The sequence below is a fragment of the Panicum virgatum genome, chromosome 1K (genome assembly GCF_016808335.1).
Source record: "Panicum virgatum strain AP13 chromosome 1K, P.virgatum_v5, whole genome shotgun sequence".
In the NCBI taxonomy this organism is placed as follows: Eukaryota; Viridiplantae; Streptophyta; class Magnoliopsida; order Poales; family Poaceae; genus Panicum; species Panicum virgatum.
The window spans coordinates 52998367-53017860 of record NC_053136.1 but is presented as its reverse complement, the minus strand read 5'-3'; the positions used below and the strand labels follow the sequence as shown (position 1 = coordinate 53017860).

The 19494-nt window shown below is 47.6% G+C and overlaps 1 protein-coding gene across 3 annotated transcripts; it reads right to left on the bottom strand.

Moving 5' to 3' along the window:
* Positions 1-11558: 11558 nt before the first annotated feature.
* Positions 11559-19129, bottom strand: LOC120643494 (probable cyclic nucleotide-gated ion channel 20, chloroplastic). 3 transcript variants are annotated; one of them, XM_039919874.1, is made up of 14 exons: positions 18908-19128; positions 18125-18206; positions 17303-17749; positions 17020-17205; positions 16773-16871; positions 16019-16156; positions 15151-15399; positions 14497-14751; positions 14117-14262; positions 13944-14021; positions 13310-13439; positions 12360-12606; positions 12106-12268; positions 11559-11965 (listed from the first exon to the last, which is right to left on the bottom strand). In XM_039919874.1, the coding sequence occupies exons 3-14, from the start codon at positions 17738-17740 to the stop codon at positions 11797-11799; spliced, it is 2298 nt and encodes a 765-aa protein (XP_039775808.1). In that variant the 5' UTR covers positions 17741-17749; positions 18125-18206; positions 18908-19128; the 3' UTR covers positions 11559-11796. The 3 variants fall into 3 exon arrangements, with proteins under 3 accessions (XP_039775808.1, XP_039775816.1, XP_039775823.1); XM_039919882.1 differs by lacking the exon at positions 18908-19128 and adding an exon at positions 18405-18890; XM_039919889.1 differs by lacking the exon at positions 18125-18206 and having other exon boundaries at positions 18908-19129.
* Between the last annotated feature and the right edge of the window lie 365 nt (positions 19130-19494).

The window sequence follows — 19494 nt, the reverse complement described above, 5'->3', positions numbered from 1 at the left end:
GCACCTCCTCACGCTTGTGGGAAAGCAATACAACACACAGTGGATGTAGGGTATTACGCTCCGGCGGCCCGAACCACTCTAAATCCTGCGGTGTTTCTTGTGTTCTGGAGGGAGATCGATCTAAGACTAGCTACCCCCTGAGTACACACCCTCTGGGCTAGGGCGGGTGCCTTCCGCCACCCGGCCGTGGTTTGCAACACCACGACAACATTGTTGAGCTTAGGACCTTCACATCCATAAGCGATCAAGACTGCACAAGTGTAACATCTCAGTTTTCATCACGATTAAGAGGGAGTGTTGAAATATATAATGCAAACTCCTAGAAGGTTCTATAAAAATAAGGATAAATCATGGCATAATTTTGTTCACCATGACAAGGTTCTAGAATGTTCCACAAGAATCATAAGAAGACATGAAGCTTGGATATTTTCTTGTCATGGTAAAATTTGGAATTTTCTAGAAATAGATATTTGTAGGGAACTTAGATATTTGTAGGGAACTTCCTAGAGTGTGACATGTGTCACTCATCCAAGAGGGTATGGGTGCCTATATAAGGAGGGTGCCACCCCTTACCATGTCATACTACTCCACTCCATCCCACACACATCCAAGGGCATGGTAGAAGTGAGCATAAGTAGAGTGTGCTAGGTGTGTGTTCCTTTGTTGCTCCAATAAGGTAAGTGTCTTTATAAGTGTTAGTCTTCCGGTTAAGCTTAAGTACTTAGTGTATAAGTTGTGATCCATCGAAGGTTGGCTCTGTCACCCTGGATCACAAAAGGGTCTGGGATTCATCGAAGGTTGGCTCTGCCACCCGGAAGCCAGCTTCATCTGTTGGTAGGCTCTGCCACCCGGAAGCAAAAGGCGGCTCTGCCGTCAAAAGGACCCGGTACACTAAGTAACTAGAAGCTGACCGACTCTGAAGTGAGTTGGTGTAGATCCTCAACTTAGTAGGGCCACCTTAATTTCCAACAATCACTAAAATAAAACTTATGTTTCAATTAAACTAGTAGTACTTGAGTGATTGAGTGTGCTCATGCATGCATCTGAGTAGTCATGCATATCCAGAGCTGAGAATTGGATACGAAGGGATCTTGCTGAGACCAGGGCAGCTGGGTATGCTGGAGCCGGCGCTACCATGGTGGTAGACTGGCAGATGAGTGCTACCGTGGTGGTAGGCTCGAGTTGACATGTTGAAGGATGGTTGCTGCCCTTGTGAACCATAAGGACCGAGTTGTTTTGACATCTCACCTAGCTTACTTTAGTACGACCACTGGTTCCGGTATGGGCCGGACTTAGCCTAATCCCACTGGTTAGCCTGACGTTCGCATGGATGGTTTACGGGTATAGACCATTGGGGTCAGGACCCGAGGGTTTGTGCGGCCGGGCTGGGGCGTGACCACGGCTGGGTGTCGGCTATGTCGGTTGTCCGTTCGGGCAGTCGAGCGTGTGGGTCAGTGTACGACCTCTGCAGAGTGTATAATCCATTCGAATGGTCCGTGTCCACGGTATGGACAGGCTACGGTGTGGTCCTGACAACTAGTGAGCTACCTACTGTGGGTTGTGTCGGGAAGGGGTTGCATACCATTAGTTGTATTGCTAATGCATTGTGTTCAATGTGCGTCGTGCATGTCATTTCCCCTCCCGTAGGGTGAGGTGGAGCTTGCTGAGTACTTTTGTACTCACCCCTGTTGATTTTTCTCCAGAGGATCCTGACTTTGTGCCAGAAAACTACGAGTAGATCGTGTCCGCACCCAAGCTGATCGAGTGGATCCGTGATGGATGAAGAGCTAGTCATCCATGCCGTCATGCTAGTCGTTATCCTATGGTTGTTCTGTGTAGCGTTGTGTTGTCACTTCACCCCTCGTGTACATGTTGAATAAGCTCTGTATGACTCTGGACTCCACTTGATGTAACATGTATTATGCCGGAGACTTTATTCGGTAATTAATACATGGTTTAGCCTTGATCTTCGGGTCGGGGCGCTTCAACAAGCTTCTCTTACCCGTTCTGGGACAGGCTCCTCCCCCTGGTAATCCGACAGATCGATGCAAGCTGATATTACTGCTGGCAACCCCATCGGGGTGGCTAGATGACCACCAGCACCAGGGCACAAGCCCTTCTCGCTATAATCTCCAAGGCAGGACATCATTGCCCAGTTTTCATTTGCTGACAAGTAGTTCATCCCATATTGGAAATACTCAAATGTACCATGCTTATTTATGATTTTATGGTTCCACCCTGTCTTGCCGTCAATCGGAAGAGTGACAGAGTGATGTCCATATTTGAACTTCAGATAGAAGGTACCAGTTGAAGATGTGGTGTATATCCACTTCCTTGGGCCAAATATATAACTGACATCTAAAACTTTTCCATTTACAAAGTGCCATAGCCTCTGATGTCCAACAGAAGAGATGTAACTGCTTATCACCTGTCCAGAAGTTCCCTCCAATGGCCATGTACCTGTATTCTGAAACACAATAACAACCATATTTTTACTTCATTGAAAGTTGAATATACAGTAACAAGCCATGTAACGGTATATTCTGAAAAATTGCATAAAAGTCACAAAATTGACTTACAAAAACTTTTGGGCCCCTGTAGAAGTTCGAAGCTTGATCATCATCATCAATGCCTGCAGCCCTGTGGCAAATCGAACATGCAGAGCAACAAGAGAATTGGTGAGAAAAATTGCATGAAAGATGATATAGGAAAGACACAGCCTTCTAGCCAATATGAAAAGCAATGATCCAGCAATGAATATAAGATTCCCACTTCACAACGAAGGAAGGATTAAATCCATGCTATGGTACACCAGGAAGAACCGTATGGACTATATAAGATACCCATTTTGGAGACATGGTTACATTTGACACAACCTACAGAACAAATTTATACAACCTACCATTCAGTATTTTTATGGATGTCAATGACCATTTCAAATCTTTTATATTCGGTGGAGTTCTACTAACAAGCGAGAAGATTTCGAGTGGACATTTTCAACCTTTTTGGATATCATGTCTAATGCAGCCCCAAAGACCATACTAATAGATACATCCTTCCTGCTTAGCTAGCAACTAATACATGTAAATTGGAAATAATATTGTTAAATCCATGCCTTCCGGACAAAAATTACCATACATTCTTTTTCATCTTTTGTGCAAAAATAACAGATCAATGTGCTACAATGGCAAAGGCGATAAGAATTACACTTTGCAACTCGAGACATATATAGGTGATGCAGATGTCCTGCTCTGAGGAAAGCCAAACAAAAACTAGGCAACTTGTACGGTAACCAGCACAAACAGCTGAAAAAAATGTAATTTTTCCTTCATGACTAAACATAGAAAGGGGGAGGAGAAGAACCTCAGCACAAACAGCTAAAAAAATTTAATTTTTCCCTCATGACTTTCAGCATTACCTGGAGATACTGGCTTTTGGGAACAGCCCATGCTGCCGATCAAGCTGTGCTGAAAAAAAAAACACAGCACGAGTTTAGAGCAATCACTGCAATTGATCATCTACTAAAAAAATGGTATTTTGAATGACGCACAGAACAGCAATCGATCAAAAAGTGCTATTTTGGATGGAATATCAGATGCACAGAACAGCTGTCGGTACCCCAGGACTGGGGTACCCCCTCTTGCTGTGACTAGGCAAGAGCCTTAGTAGTCATCCTTGACTACAACCAAACAGCCGGACCCCTGCAGTCCGAAGTCCTGTCCTCCCGTCAAAGGTCCGGACCTGTTCCGCGGCCGGGGAAGGTCCGGGACCTCCACGTGTCCCAGGAAAAACAGGCGCTCAAGCGCAAGCAGCCAGGGCTCCGGACCTCCCAAGGAATCCAGACCCCCGCGGGGTCCCGGACCCCTCATAGGGTCCTGGATAGCAACCGGACCCCTCTCGAAGGGAAAGTTTGGACGCCCCGCCTCAGGGCGGTCCGGGGCCGACACGTGTATGAGGTCCTTGGTCTCCATATTGAGGTCCACCTACCTTCGCATTCATTGCAGTAGGTGGACGTCCACTTTGATAAAGTGGAAGCCGAGGCGTTTGACTGACCAGGGGGCACTATTGATCGCGTATTACCAAGGCAGTGGAGCCGATGGCGCCGCCCATGCCGCGTCTGCCAGTCTGCCGTAACAGTCGGATACGACGGCTCGGCTTCACCCATTATGACGCTACATAATAGCCTCAGCAGGCCACGCCGCAAGCTACGCTACTCCAACGGGCACCTAGCTGACGGAACAAGAGAAGACCCCCTGTGACAGGAGAGCAGCAGTACGCATATCGAAGGAAAGATTCGCTACCACTGTAGCCGCATTCACGTTGGGCCCACCTGTCGGGGCATCGACGTCCTATGTATCCGCTCCCCCTTGATCTATAAAAGGAGGGAGCGCCGCTAGAAAACCTCAGGCTGGGCAAGAGCCAAGGCCAGCAGAGGATAGGTTCATTCACACAACCAAGACAATACATCTCCCAGTGGACGTAGGGTATTACGCTCCGGCGGCCCGAACCACTCTAAATCGAGTGTTCTTGAGTCCTTGTCTCAGCGAAGATCCAGCCCCATCGCCTAGTACTTCCCCGAGTACTCCCTCACTGGGAATAGGCGGGTGCGCTCCGCCACCCGGCTGTGGGTACCCCTAAAAATCCCCACAACATTTTGGCGCCGTCCGTGGGGACGACAGGCGTTGGCTGGATCTTCAGGCCTCTAGGCTGTGTTCTCCCTCTGCAACGGCGAACTTGAAGATGAAGGAAGGCACACTCACTCCGCATGCTATGGCACCGGCACTCCGACGCCCTCGGTGCGGCGGCGCACGGCAGCGGCGCCTGCTGTGTGTCGCCACCGCGACACCTCAGAGCCGGCGTAGCAGCGCACAGCGGAGGCGCCGCTGCGCGCCGCTGCTCCTACGTCGACTCAAGGTTTTCTCTCAAGCAACGGCCACGCCTCCTCAGCGGTGGCATGGTGTCGGCTCAAGGCTTTCTCTCAACATGGAGCCTGGAGCCGACGGCCATCCCGGAGGAAGTTGACCGTGTCGTCCCGCCGTCTCCAGCGCCGGAGATCCACCTCAGCGTTGCTCGGTGCTGCTGCAGACAGGACCCCGCCTCCTCGTGCGGGGGCCCCTGGCGCTAGCACCAAGGACAAGCCGGCGAACGACCGCACTTCTCCACGCGTCGCACCGGTCCATCTGCTGCGCAAGGGCTCTGGTTTCCATCGGCAACGGCGACGGCAGGGGGAGGGGGCCTCTTCCATTCAAAGCCAAAGAATTTGTCTCATGCCATGTAAGCATGTGACAGCTCTTAGGCAATGAGGGGTCCCCCGAGCTCCCGAGGTGATGCTGGATGATGCGGTTCAGGCACGTTCAGGGCGCCTTCACCTCCGAAGAAGAACACGCTGTATAGCATGCAGCCGTAGGTTACTCCTAAGAAAGGAATGAGAGATTTTCTCCTTTGTAATAGCGTGGTGTCTACGTGTGTGTCCAGAGCGGTCAAGGTCCGACCTTGTAAACCCGACCTCTGGCCCTATCACACAAACAGGCAAAAGCGGTCCGGAGCGGTGGAGGTCCGACCTCGTAATCCCGACCTCCGATGTATACCGTGACAACCACAATAATAAAGGAGATTTTCTTCCTCAGTTTTGCCTAGGCTCCACCCTGATTACATTTATTCGCCTTGGTTTAACTATTCTTTTCTCTTGACCGGAGTTTCCCTTATTGCTAACAATCCAAGTTAAGTTGCTGGCTTGTGGTCAGGTAAAGACACCCCTTCTAGCTGGAAGGCAGTCCGGACCCCTAAGGACCTGCTCTGGAGAAGTGGTATTTGTATCCTGGGGTAGAGAAGCTCCGCGTGGCTTAGCCTGGTAATGTACCCTAAGTTTACGTACTTCACTACCCTGTTACAAGTACTCTAGTATCCAGGACTGCTGACTTTAGAGGTCCCGGGCTCTCTTCTAGTATAAGGCTTGGTTTCTTTGCACCTTACTATGAGGTCCGGTAACATGCTTCATCGGATTGTCAGCCACGGTCGCTCCAAGTCCACTCCGGTGGCCCGCTCCGGCGGAGACCGCTCGCCACGGTCGTTCCAAGTCCACTCCGGTGGCCCGCTCCGGCGGAGACCGCTCGCCACGGTCGCTCCAAGTCCACTCCGGTGGCCCGCTCCGGCGGAGACCGCTCGCCACGGTCGTTCCAAGTCCACTCCGGTGGCCCGCTCCGGCGGAGACCGCTCGCCACGGTCGCTCCAAGTCCACTCCGGTGGCCCGCTCCGGCGGAGACCGCTCGCCACGGTCGCTCCAAGTCCACTCCGGTGGCCCGCTCCGGCGGAGACCGCTCGCCACGGTCGTTCCAAGTCCACTCCGGTGGCCCGCTCCGGCGGAGACCGCTCGCCACGGTCGCTCCAAGTCCACTCCGGTGGCCCGCTCCGGCGGAGACCGCTCGCCACGGTCGTTCCAAGTCCACTCCGGTGGCCCGCTCCGACGGAGACCGCTCGCCACGGTCGACAAAAGCCGGGTCCGGGAAGTAGTGCTACCCCCTGAGCGATCCGAAGTCCGTGTAGCCGCTTAGCTTGGTTCCGTACCCTAAGCCTACACCTTCGTCGCCCCGTGGAGAGCACTCTAGTACCTAAACCAGGCAACAATCATACCGGCCTCAGGGGTCCGGGATGCCCACTCTCTCCAAGAGCACACCAACGCAATCAAGTTGCGTCGGAACACATCACGGTGGTGGCCCCACCCGCGGGTTCATACCTCTCCCGAGGTGGGCCCGGGGGCCACTGTCGGTACCCCAGGACTGGGGTACCCCCTCTTGCTGTGACTAGGCAAGAGCCTTAGTAGTCATCCTTGACTACAACCAAACAGCCGGACCCCTGCAGTCCGAAGTCCTGTCCTCCCGTCAAAGGTCCGGACCTGTTCCGCGGCCGGGGAAGGTCCGGGACCTCCACGTGTCCCAGGAAAAACAGGCGCTCAAGCGCAAGCAGCCAGGGCTCCGGACCTCCCAAGGAATCCAGACCCCCGCGGGGTCCCGGACCCCTCATAGGGTCCTGGATAGCAACCGGACCCCTCTCGAAGGGAAAGTTTGGACGCCCCGCCTCAGGGCGGTCCGGGGCCGACACGTGTATGAGGTCCTTGGTCTCCATATTGAGGTCCACCTACCTTCGCATTCATTGCAGTAGGTGGACGTCCACTTTGATAAAGTGGAAGCCGAGGCGTTTGACTGACCAGGGGGCACTATTGATCGCGTATTACCAAGGCAGTGGAGCCGATGGCGCCGCCCATGCCGCGTCTGCCAGTCTGCCGTAACAGTCGGATACGACGGCTCGGCTTCACCCATTATGACGCTACATAATAGCCTCAGCAGGCCACGCCGCAAGCTACGCTACTCCAACGGGCACCTAGCTGACGGAACAAGAGAAGACCCCCTGTGACAGGAGAGCAGCAGTACGCATATCGAAGGAAAGATTCGCTACCACTGTAGCCGCATTCACGTTGGGCCCACCTGTCGGGGCATCGACGTCCTATGTATCCGCTCCCCCTTGATCTATAAAAGGAGGGAGCGCCGCTAGAAAACCTCAGGCTGGGCAAGAGCCAAGGCCAGCAGAGGATAGGTTCATTCACACAACCAAGACAATACATCTCCCAGTGGACGTAGGGTATTACGCTCCGGCGGCCCGAACCACTCTAAATCGAGTGTTCTTGAGTCCTTGTCTCAGCGAAGATCCAGCCCCATCGCCTAGTACTTCCCCGAGTACTCCCTCACTGGGAATAGGCGGGTGCGCTCCGCCACCCGGCTGTGGGTACCCCTAAAAATCCCCACAACAACAGCAATTGATCATCTACATACTGAAACACAGACTCACCAGAATATGGAGTAAACGGGGCTGCTCCGCGGCACCGCGCGCGTAGGGGCGGCTGGCCGATGCGCTCCCAGTAGCTGCCGCCCTCGCCACCAAAGACGCATGGTGGCGCCACCTTCCGAGGCACATTGCGCGATTGAGGGTTTGGGCGGGGAGAGAGGAGACGGGGAGTGGGAGGGAGACAGAGAGAGGCAGGGGGAGCTCGGCCTGCTCTGTGGTCTGTGCTGCTGGTGTATTTAGCTAGGGTGCCGAGTGTTATTTTTATTTTAGACCTCCATAGTAATTTTGAGAAGTAGAATTCGGCAAATACATTTCTTTGTAGGATCGTTATGAAAGCGGCCGCGCGGTGGGGCTGCGTGCGCGAGGAGGAACCGAGAAAATCGTGGGAGCGGGATCTTGCAAGCGCCGCAGGATCAGACGTTTGAACGAGCGGTAAAGCCTGGTGATCGAACGGTGAAAATGAGACGGCGGCAGGACGATGGCTTGGAGGGGGTGCGGTATCGCACGGGCTTCACCGTCGCCCTCTTTGTTTTTTTAGTTGTAGAGAAGAGATAGAGAAGAAAAGAGATAGAGATAGAGATATAATTTTTGAATCAGAATATCCATTTGAGAGACCGAGCGTTAGCTCGGGTGGTTGGCTCCCCAGGTGCGGGAGCGGACCCGCCCGTGTTCGAGCGCCGCTCGAGCGTGCGGTGCTCATGGGTACTATAGCGTGAGTGGTACGTGTGTGAGTGTGTGTGGTGGTGTGTGCTGCAGTATAGCACGTTCCGAGACTTCTCGGGCAGCTTCGTCGGCGTTGAGTCTGGTCAGCGTGGGCGATCAAAAAATCTTACATGACTCCCCAGTGCTCCTGGGTGCTTTCAAAAAAAATAAAAATAAAATAAAAAATATCCATTTGATAATGTTGTTTAATTATTGTGTCTAACCCACTCACCCCCTAAAATAGGAGAATAACGGGATAGGAAAAAAGTCACCTACTCCATATTTCTTTAAAATTATTTCATTTTATTCAAAATGGGGATGCACGTGCCCAGGCACGTATTTAAAAAGTATTATCAATAATTAAAATGATTTGTTTATCAACAATTATAAGGATTTCAAACTAATGTCATATATCACTGTACACAGAACCTATTGTAGTCCATGTTACAAGAATTTCATCAAGAATAGCCAATGGATAGATCATCAAGAATATGTACCACCTGTGTTCATGAGCATCAATGGACAGATCAATAAATAATAGGGAATAATGTGTTTCTGCCCTGCTCCAAATCTCAATGGTGATTTTACCCTTATTTTTAAACTTTGTGATTTTACCCTCATCATTTTCAAACAAAGCTGCCGTTTACCCCTGGTCAACGCGTTTTTGCCCCTGTTTTTGACCATTTTCTTGGTTGATTTTGCCCCTGTTTTGTGAAGAGTAAGGGTAAAATCACATAGTTTCAAAAATGAGGGCAAAATCACCATTTTGCTTCAAAACAGGGGTAGAAACACTTTTGCCCCTATAAACAAACTAATGTTTGGCAAGAAAGTTGGATGGAGCTTTGTTCTCAAGCCAAGATTTGGTAACCATAACTAGAATTTTGGTAAAGCCTAACAAACACCTACTTCAATAAGAGAGGAGATTGGCAATTCAAAAGGCAAAAGGGGACGCAGAAATAGGCTCGGAAGAAGCTGGGCCACGATTTCCCGGGCCCAAAAAATACATCGTGGGTCCTGGGATGAGACCATGGGCAGCCATGGATGCTTCTGTTTGAACCCCGAGATCTCACGAACTCCCCACAGGCCACAACTACAGCCGACGACAGGCCACAGCAATGGAGTTCTCCCTTCTACTCCCTCGGTTCACTCCCACCCCCACCCGCGCCCGTCCTTCCTCTCCTCTCTTCTCTCCCAACCTCCCCCGTTCCTCGCTCCGCCTCCGCGCTACATCGCGTCACATCTGCCTCTCAGCTTCAAGCCCCGGCGGCTCGAACGCCACCGACGACGGCGAGGGCCAGCGCGGCAACACCAGGAACAAGGAAGACCTCGGGGCGCTGCTAGGGAAGGTTGTCGACGCCTACCGCAGCAGCAACAACGACCTCCGGACCTTCCTCCAGAACCTCGTCGATGCTGGCGTGGTCGACGAATCGGAAGTCTTCGGAGGCGCGGATGACGACGACCTCCTCCGGGCGCTCATCGACGCGGACCTCCCGGGCGGGGACCCCGACCTCAGCGTGCTGTGGAAGCTCCCGGCCGTCGCGGCGCTCTCCTTCGCCGGCGTGCCCGCGCTGCTCGGGTACCTCGGCGACGCGGCGGGCGCGCGCGTGCCCGCGTGGATGCCGCTCGTCTACTCGCTCGCGTCGTTCCTGCTGGGGTCCCTGTTGGTCGTGGACGCGTCGGTGAGCGACGAGGACTGGGAGGAGTGGGCCCGGCGGCGGGAGCGCGAGGGGGAGCTAGCGTTCCTCGACTCGGAGGAGGTGCTGTGGCGGGTGGCGCGGAGGGTGCCGGCCGCAGCGCTCGCGGCATCCGCGGCGGGCGAGGCGGCGCTGCGCGCGGCGGCACAGGTGACGGGGCTCGACCTGCAGCCGCCGATCTGGGTGGCGTTCCTGCTGTTCGGCGTCCTCCTCGGCGTGCCGTACGGGGTGTTCTCGGCGAGCTTCGACCCGGCGGTGGAGGGCTCGTGGCTTGGGTGGGAGGAGTTTGTCAAGAACATCCGCCATGTCGTGCTCCAAGACGGCGCCGGCCACAGCCGGAGCAAGAAGTAGTTAGATACTGCTGCTCGGGTAGGAACACCGAACACCTAGGATGGACAGATCGAAACAATTTCAGATAATCTTACTGGGATTTCATACGAAACTACTCGTATTCAAAGTTCGTCCCGTAGTAATCTCGTAGGAAGTTTACAGGAATTGGTTCAGTTCCCATAGAATTCAAAGGTTAAAAAAAACGGAAAAAAGTCCATATTACCGCTCCGAACTCCGCCGAAAGTCTAAAACCAACTAATTAACACCCATGATCTCCCGAAACCAGATATCGAACCCCCTGAAACCAGTCTAGTTTTAGACCTGCTGGTATTCACGTTGGCCGGCGACGTTCAAGGAGAAATTGGGCAGGGCCGACGGCGTTGGACCTGATTTAGGGCCTCTTGCTGACGGGGATGAGCTCCCGCTCCACGCGTCGGCCACATCTCCCTCCACCGAGCTCGTTGGCGCTGGGAGCCAACGACTTGCTCCGGTGAGATCGTGCGAGATGGAGAGAGAAAGGAGGAAGAATTTGCTCCGGTGAGACCGGGAGGATAGAGAGAGAACCACCGACAAAGAGAGAATTGGGCAGGGTTGGGGGTAATGCGAACCTTTCCCCAAAAAAAATTGAGTTTGCAAAGGGAGCTAGTTGTACTAGCGTTTGCTGGGGCCTGGGAGAAATGAGCCTCGAGTCGTGACTGACTGACCTTGGTTCTATGCTGGCACAAAGAGCGTATTAGCGTATATATGGTCAGTCTGATTTGGCCAATCTGTAAATGTAAATATGTTGAATGCCAGAGCATAGAGATTGGGCATTTCAAGTTGAGATATATCATGCCGCTTTTGAAAGCTGAAACTAGCTGCATGCCTGCATATCTCGTGTAATTACAGGTGTGGAACATTGTGTCGCTCTTTAATCTGAGCTTCCTCTCAGTAATCCAGGATGGCACTTGCAACATGTAGGCGAGCGTACTCTGAGCAGAAACGCAGCTAAGGTTCCATGCCATGAACGAAACAATAATGCACGAAAGAACTATTCTCATTATATACAGGAGCGAAGTTCTACATCCTATGAAGTGACTACAGTATGAAGCTATAATATGAGAGAACGCCAAAACCAAAAAATTGTAGCCCCATGTGTCATTCCACCAAGTGGACTGTAGATGCAAGATACAGGGCTCTAGAAGCTGTAAGATGCAGAGCACTGAAAAGTTAGCACCTAGTTAGGTAAAGATCATCCCCACTGTCCAGGTCGAAATGAACCATGCGCCCTGATCGAATACGGGGGGTAAGACTCCTCGTTCAGCCTTGACTGCTCAGCTCGCTTCAGTCGCCTTTTCCGGTACCTCCATGCAACCTGAATACGAGTTGCAGCAATGGTTCGCCAGTAGGGGGATTCATACCTGTTGCACGCAGAGGTTCAAACATAATTGGACACAGTGAACTTTGTAATATTTTGCCATGAATTACCAAAACGATGAAGTGCCTCAACTCTTCAGGTGAGCAGGAATGAAAAAAAAAAGTAAAACGAAAATGTGGCTACCTGATTGCTCCCTGCACTCGTGGATTACGCAAAAATCGTGCAAATTGCGAGGTGACTTCTTCAAGATCACTTGCTCTGAGTACAAAAGCTTCGACATTTGTCGAACATCTTACTGTACGTATAGCAACCAACCGCATGCCATGGAATTTGATTTTCGCACTATCTGAAACAAACAGCGGTAGTACATGTGATGAGTCGATTTTAAAAAATCTAAAGAAAAATGACAGAAGATCGCCTGGGAAGAAATTGCATACCTCTATTCACCGATGAGTGTTCCAAGTACCATGTGAGGAGCTCCTCTCCACAAACATCTCCATCATGTAACTGGGCCTTGCTTCCATCTGCACTGACGCTTTCCAGCTTACCTCTCACTATGAAGACCATCTTGTCAACAGTACCACCTTGATAAAGAATGTCACTTCCACTAATATATAAGTTTTGTCTTAATTTGTCGCAGATAGCATCCAAGATAGGCCAATCCATCAAGGTGAACAACCGGACCTGCAAATAAAAAGATAAAGTTAATCAATGCTTAATTGAAGCAAGTCAGAGTTACCTTCACTGAATTCATTTCTATAGCACAAATCATGTGAATGAAGTGAGCCTACATCATGAATGAGAAAATACTAGTATCTTTCTTTTATTTCTTCCAGTTTGTTGTTGCTATTGCTTACTCCCTCCTTTTCTTTATGCAAGGCGTATTAGCATTTAAAAGGGTCCTGGGAAACAAACTTTGACCATTAATTTCTCTTAGAATTGCCAACCAATCATATTTAAAATATGTGAAATATGACTCTATTCGTACAACTATTAGACACTATACACGTGCACTGATGCTGTGATGCACATACTTTTACTAATTGTTGGTCAAACTTACAAAGTAGCTTTTTCAAATCCTATTACGCCCTACATGAAGAAAAGGAGGGAGCAATTGGGAGTGCTGAACCATAAGCTACAATTTGTCTGTGGTCCTACATCAATTCCAACTCTTCTTCCCAGGAGATTAAGTTCTTTTTCAGTCTTTCTCCTCATATAACAGTTGCATTTACCAATTTCCGTGAGTTAGAGATCCAAACAGTAGTGCTCAAGATTCTAGAATAGTAGGATGTGATATAAGCGCAAAACTAGATACAAGCATGGTAGATGAAAGAATGGATGGGAGTAGGTCTTGTTGTAATAGTTGTTTGCCACCTTAGACACCAACCTTATTAAGGAATCTAAAGAAATGACGACGTATGTCCCTCTGAATATCTTCAGGTAAATTGCTCAAAAGCTCCTCTTCGTTAACTCCTTGAGTAGCTGCCCAGGTGAACCTTTCTGCTCGTCTAACTCTCCTACATATATTAAATAAATTACAACTTCTGCAATCTTCCACAGTAAGAATAAAATAATTGCTTATTATTTAATTGAAACATTTTGGTATCTAGTTCAAATTTTGATTAAACTAAATGCTAATGATTTGTATATAAATACCTAACAAGACCTCATGATTATGATACTCGCACAACATTACAAACCACATTCAGATTTTCTTTAACAACATCACATTTAGTTTCAATCGTAAACTAATAAAATAATTGTTTTGTTTGTTAATACTATGTCTGACAATATAGCATACCTTTTTCCCTGAATACAAGATAAGATTTGTGAAGCAAATAGGGCTCTAATTTTAAAAGTCAACCATGAAACACAACAGATCAATATTATTGCTTGACAGTAACCAGCAAGTGTGGAAATACGACAAGCTATTTTTTTTCCTTTGTGTGCGTGTGTGTGTGGTTGTTTGGGGGGGGGGGGGAGTGTGGTAAAGATTTGCATTATAAGTTCCGTAGAGAAACCTTCTCAAATCTTCAGGCAACCGCCTATGGCTCATCCACTTTTCAACATCACGGCGCCTAAGTTGCATTTCCAATCTCCTGTGAGAGGAGAAAGGTGCAAAATGTTAGCTCCGTCAGTGCATGACTGTACAAGCATATAGCATGATAAATAGGCCAGCAGTATAACCACAGACCGTCTTCCAAGAGCTTGGAGAAAGTTTTGCATGTTTCCGATAAGTAATGCGAAAAGCAAAAGTCCCAAACCAATAATAGCCATTGTGAACAGAACTTCCCATGCAAAATAACTTGGGACAAGGTTGCCAGCTAAGGTACTTATTTGCTGAAATCAAACCATAAGGTGTGAGTAAACAACTTATTTGCTGAAATCAAACCATAAGGTAAGATAAACGCACTAGTAAAAATTATAATGTGTGTAAATAGAGTAAAATGTCATTAGCTAGCATGGCTGATAAGACCTTAAACTTAGAAGGATCATGCAGAATAGTTTCATATTTTGGAAGCAACAAACAGATACCCAAGAAGTAGAAAAGCACAAACAGATGATGGCGAATACCTGAAACCCCCAAAATAACGAATATATATACCGTTTAACAGCACTGTTTTCTGTAGTTAGCAAAACAGCCTGCTCATAGATTCCATACTGGAAAGTAGCATCATTTCCAGTGTTAAAACAAGCTGCTGCACCCGAGTAATTGAACCACTGCTGTCTGTACAGTCCACTCCCAATGCCACGTCCACAGTCTATAAAAGTATCACAAGAAAGAATGGCCGATGCAGAACAAGCATCTCGTAGACATTGGTTAACCCTCTGTTAGAGAATAAAAAAAGAAAGAAAGAATACAATTCATCAGGACTTACAATATCAGTTAAAATTAAGTGGTTTCTGAATAGGTCAAACTATATAAATTTGCAAGAAAAAATTACCAAATAAGTTGTGCTTGAATAATAAATATTGAGCACATTGCTGATTAACTTATGTGGGTGTTTAGAACAGCATATTTTCCACCTTTAAACTCAAAATTAATCAGATCATGTACAATTAAAAGAAACTTGAGGTGCCTTCCGAACTGTTCCATGACAATATTTGTAAAAGGCATATTCCTCAATAGTGAATAGAATTGTTGGTATGATTATCCAAATTGGAACATTTGAATCAAAATGTACTACTAAACATTGTACACAACCTCAATAAAAAAAATTGACTAACCTGTAAGCCAAAGAGATACCAACATGAACCAACAACATGTCCCGCCAAAACAAACATTAGAAGGTTGATCACAAAATTAGCCCATGCTGACTCAAATATGAATCCATTGGCAGACTGACCATCAAGTAGTGGTACAAATCTGATGATACGGGGCACATATTGAAGAAGAACAGTGGCACGCAATAAATTCTTAGCATAGTTTGCACCTGATAACCCAACATATTTGGGGATAACTAGCAGTATCATCACCTTTGATCAAGAAACAAACAAAAATATTAGCAAAGAACATATCGACTGCAACAAGGATGACAATGTGTCAAACTTTTTTAACTGCATGTGGTTGTTGTTAACTACATTGAAAAAGAACAAGTCATCACTCATCAGTTTAGAGTTAGACGAGTAGCTTTGGAAAAACTTAGATAAATAGCAGTCATGCAAGTAGCAGATGAAGCACTACACAGGCAAACAAGGTTCATGGATGCAAAGCTGCAAAAGGTGAGGACGCAGCAAGTTATTGTTATACATGCCAACGTATGGTTAGATGAAGTACGACTCAATGGACATCGACTCTTCCCAGATCCTCTGAGTCACAAGTTTAGGAATGGAAAGAAAGAAGTCATGGCATGCCTTGGTATATACAATGCACCAAAACAGCAATTTATTTTCATTTATATTTCTTGTTGGCTCTAAGTATGTTAGAAACTGCTCAGACCTTGATATAAAAGACAACTTAATACCAAAAGAGCTCCATAATAGATATAACTTCAAGTACTGTTTTAGTAAAATAAGCTGTCTAAATTCATAAAGTACAAAGAATGAAGCTCAATATCTAAAACAAGAGAATTACCGAGGGAGAAGTATATCTTACCTGAGGGAGTGGAAGCACAACGAAAAAATCAAGTGAAAAGTAACCACGAAGATAATGGACAGCAACTTTCTTTGGCTCGTCAACCAAATCTCCAGCTCCCACCACTCGTGACTCGGGGGCAACATAAGCCAGTCTGAACTGAAAGACAATATCTAATTATATTCACGAATAAACTTATAAATAGTCACATAAGTATGCTGGTCAATTTTCAGTTGACAAGACAAATATTTGATTGTACAGCTGAACAAATCCATTATTATCTATTGCAGTGGAAAAACTCCAACACAGTATGAAATAAAATCATACACTAACAAAGAGTAGCATGATAAACCAACTAAAAAGGAAAAGTTTATCAACATTAAGCCAACACTCGGTAAATCAATCAATCCTTTAAGGCAACTAGCACATTGATGTTATTACATTAAGATCAGGATAAGTATGCAGCATTCCTGCAAGGAAAACTAGTTACCTCAATGCAAATCAACCATAGTAAGTTGTTCTAGACAGTGCAATGCGGGTATTTCCAAAACTATCTGATAGAAGATTTGTTTTAAACCAAGTTCAGAACTTGTTCACACAGAAGTATGCTGAATGAATGATTATTGAAGAATGAACATAACAATGTTAAATTTGCATTTCAAATCATTGATAAATCACGGGCTTTCCATCTTCTACCAACTTGTTTACAAGAGAAATTTTTTCTTACAAAAAGTAGAAACCTTATCTGGATGAGCAGAAGGGATGTTGCACTAACCTGAAGCAGCATGTGCAAGAAATAAATAGCATCAGTCACACTTCTTACAACCGCAAGTGCCGTAGCAAAATTCCAGTTCAAAACTATGCATTTATTAGCCTGCATTCGATGAAAATAAAAGCAGCAATATGTATGTGGTCATCTCTAATTAAAATTACAGAAAGAGTGACTAAGAAAATGCAGAATTCGAATGCATATAAGAAGCATGAACACAGATCTACATTCATTGAAAACTTGTGAGTATTACCTGCTCTACTGATAATAGGAAGAAGAATAGCGGATCGATGAAAATGGCAATCAGGCATGATATCACAAAGAATTGATTCCACTGCTGAACAACCTTTGCATGTGGGTTCATAATTGGAATGTTTGACAGAATCTTCTCGATCTTTTTCTTCCATCCACCAACATGACCAGAAATAGTATTATGAAGCTTCAAGGGAACAAAGGAAAAGCATGTTAGTAGTAGCCAACAGGTGTAAGAGCTACTATAGCAACTTTAGAACAAATGGCATATTTCAAGGAGATACCTTATTGTCTAAAGCATTCGAGCCTCTGTGGAAGTGTCTTTTGTTTTTACAAGCAGGAGGGCAATTGACACAATCAGGATTATCACATTGCCCCAAAGGTCCAGACATCAGTAAGTGTTCATTCTTTGGAACCTGTCCATTGTAAGACCACCTATTTCCTCCAGTTTCTTCTGGCATGACGGCATGTGGCTTGCTGACTGGTTTTCCCTGTGAAGGCCTAGGCAGCCTATCTGGTGTGTCTCTACTTGTAAACGGAATGCCCGACGTCGTCTGAGTTGGTGGCTGAATGAATAGAGGACCAGTATGGGGCACAAAGGTGTCTTCTTCATTTTCATCATCCCTGACTGGTATACACATTGAAGTACTTCTTAAAGGAAATCTTGGAAGCTCAACATTTCTTAGCAACATAGGAACATCATCTCTCTCCTGATCAGTCATTTTGTAACCCTGCAACCAACATCCATTGCATCAGCACATCACTTTCAATTAACTGAACACAATTCATGGCAAGCAAACAATTTATGTATCCTTTTATACACAAAAGATGCTATTGGTTGGATTCCAATGGATATTCAGGCTAGCCGACATTTATTGGTTGAATTAAGTGGGATAAGCAGGAAAAACTGTGAAAAGACAGCAGAATATGAGTATTGTGTCCAGGGTCAGCGCATTGGGTAGAAATAAGAACATGGAATTCTTAGCTTGAAATGGAACACAAACTGCTCAAACAACAAGAAATGGACCCTCAATAACAGAATTTGCACAATATCAACCAAACAACCAACCAGGTTAGCGTTAATACTCAGCTGTGCTGAAACCTACCCGTATATCTGACAGCAACAACAACCGAATCACGAACACACCATTAGGGTCTTCATTTCAATCTCTAATTCTCTATTGCCCCCTGCAGACACAATTACATCAGAAAAGGGTAAGAAGAGATACAGAGAACAATTGCATCTCGTAATGTGAACCTTGCCAATCAAAACGTGAGTACAGACGCAAGCATCTTCACTGCGAGCTGTGTTTGTCCGCTAAATGAGATTATCGATCAAGAGAACCTAACAGGTGCTACTAACATCTAACGAAGGTTTTTGCTTACTCGTAACATCCGACTATGAGACAGGATCAGGAACGGAACCAATTCGTTGGCCACAGAGATGCCTTCGCGCAAAAAGAGAGCGCATCAATGAAATCAAATGAGCTAATCCACGCCTACTGGAAGCGATTAGCCTCGTGCCGGTAAACCCCAGAAGAGAAGATAATCCGCGAGACGCGCAAATAAAATCCCAATAAAGCAACAGCGGAAGGGAGAATCAGCGTTCGTATTTCCACATCTCAATCTCCCCTGCTGAGATTTGGTAAATGCGAGAAAAAGGACGGGAAATCCATCCGAAACGCGGGAACCGCGGCGGCGCCTTCAGGAAAATGCTGGAAACTACCCCAAAAGTTACTTCAACCCCGCGTGGTGTGAGCCTCGGAACCCGCAAAACACCCCCAAAATCGCACAAAAGTAAGCAGAAAATGCGCAGGCATTAAACAACTCTTCCAACCACATCTTCCGAGACGCGCGCAGGAATAGGAAAGGATGGCGGAGCGGCTAACCTGAACTGCTCCTCACGAGGCGAGAAGAGTGCTCGGATCAGCAGGAGTAGCAAATCGCTTTCGAGTTGTTCGATTCGGACAGCGGATGAGAGCGAGCTTTCTCTCGCTCTTTTGATTTTTTTTACTCCGCTTTTGTGGCTTCGCCGCTAAGCACAGACAGGAAGAGCGAGAGCGCAGACGGGGCGAGGAGTCAACAAGACGATGCTATTTCAGAGGAAGACGGGGACTGGAGCCGGGAGGAGGCGGCGTGCCGGGTTCGTGGGCTTTTGCTCTCACTGACAACAGGGCACGAGGGGTGTATGTGGCTCGGTGGGGCCGTCTAGTCAGTATCTGGTGGAGGTGTGAACGCGGTGAGCCGGAAGTGGCGCTAGCGGCGAGCGGTGCATCGCACGGCGCCACCTGGTGGGAAGTGGTGGGGCTACCCGGGCGACGCGCCGCCGGTCCACCTCTGGTCGTCTCGGGAAGAGATGTCATTTTTCTTCTTCTAGAATCTTGGCCGTGTTTGGTTATTATAGTAATTTTTTTGCGCACGTTTTTCTATAAGAAATCTCGCGTGCATGGAGTACTAAATGAAGTCTATTTGCAAA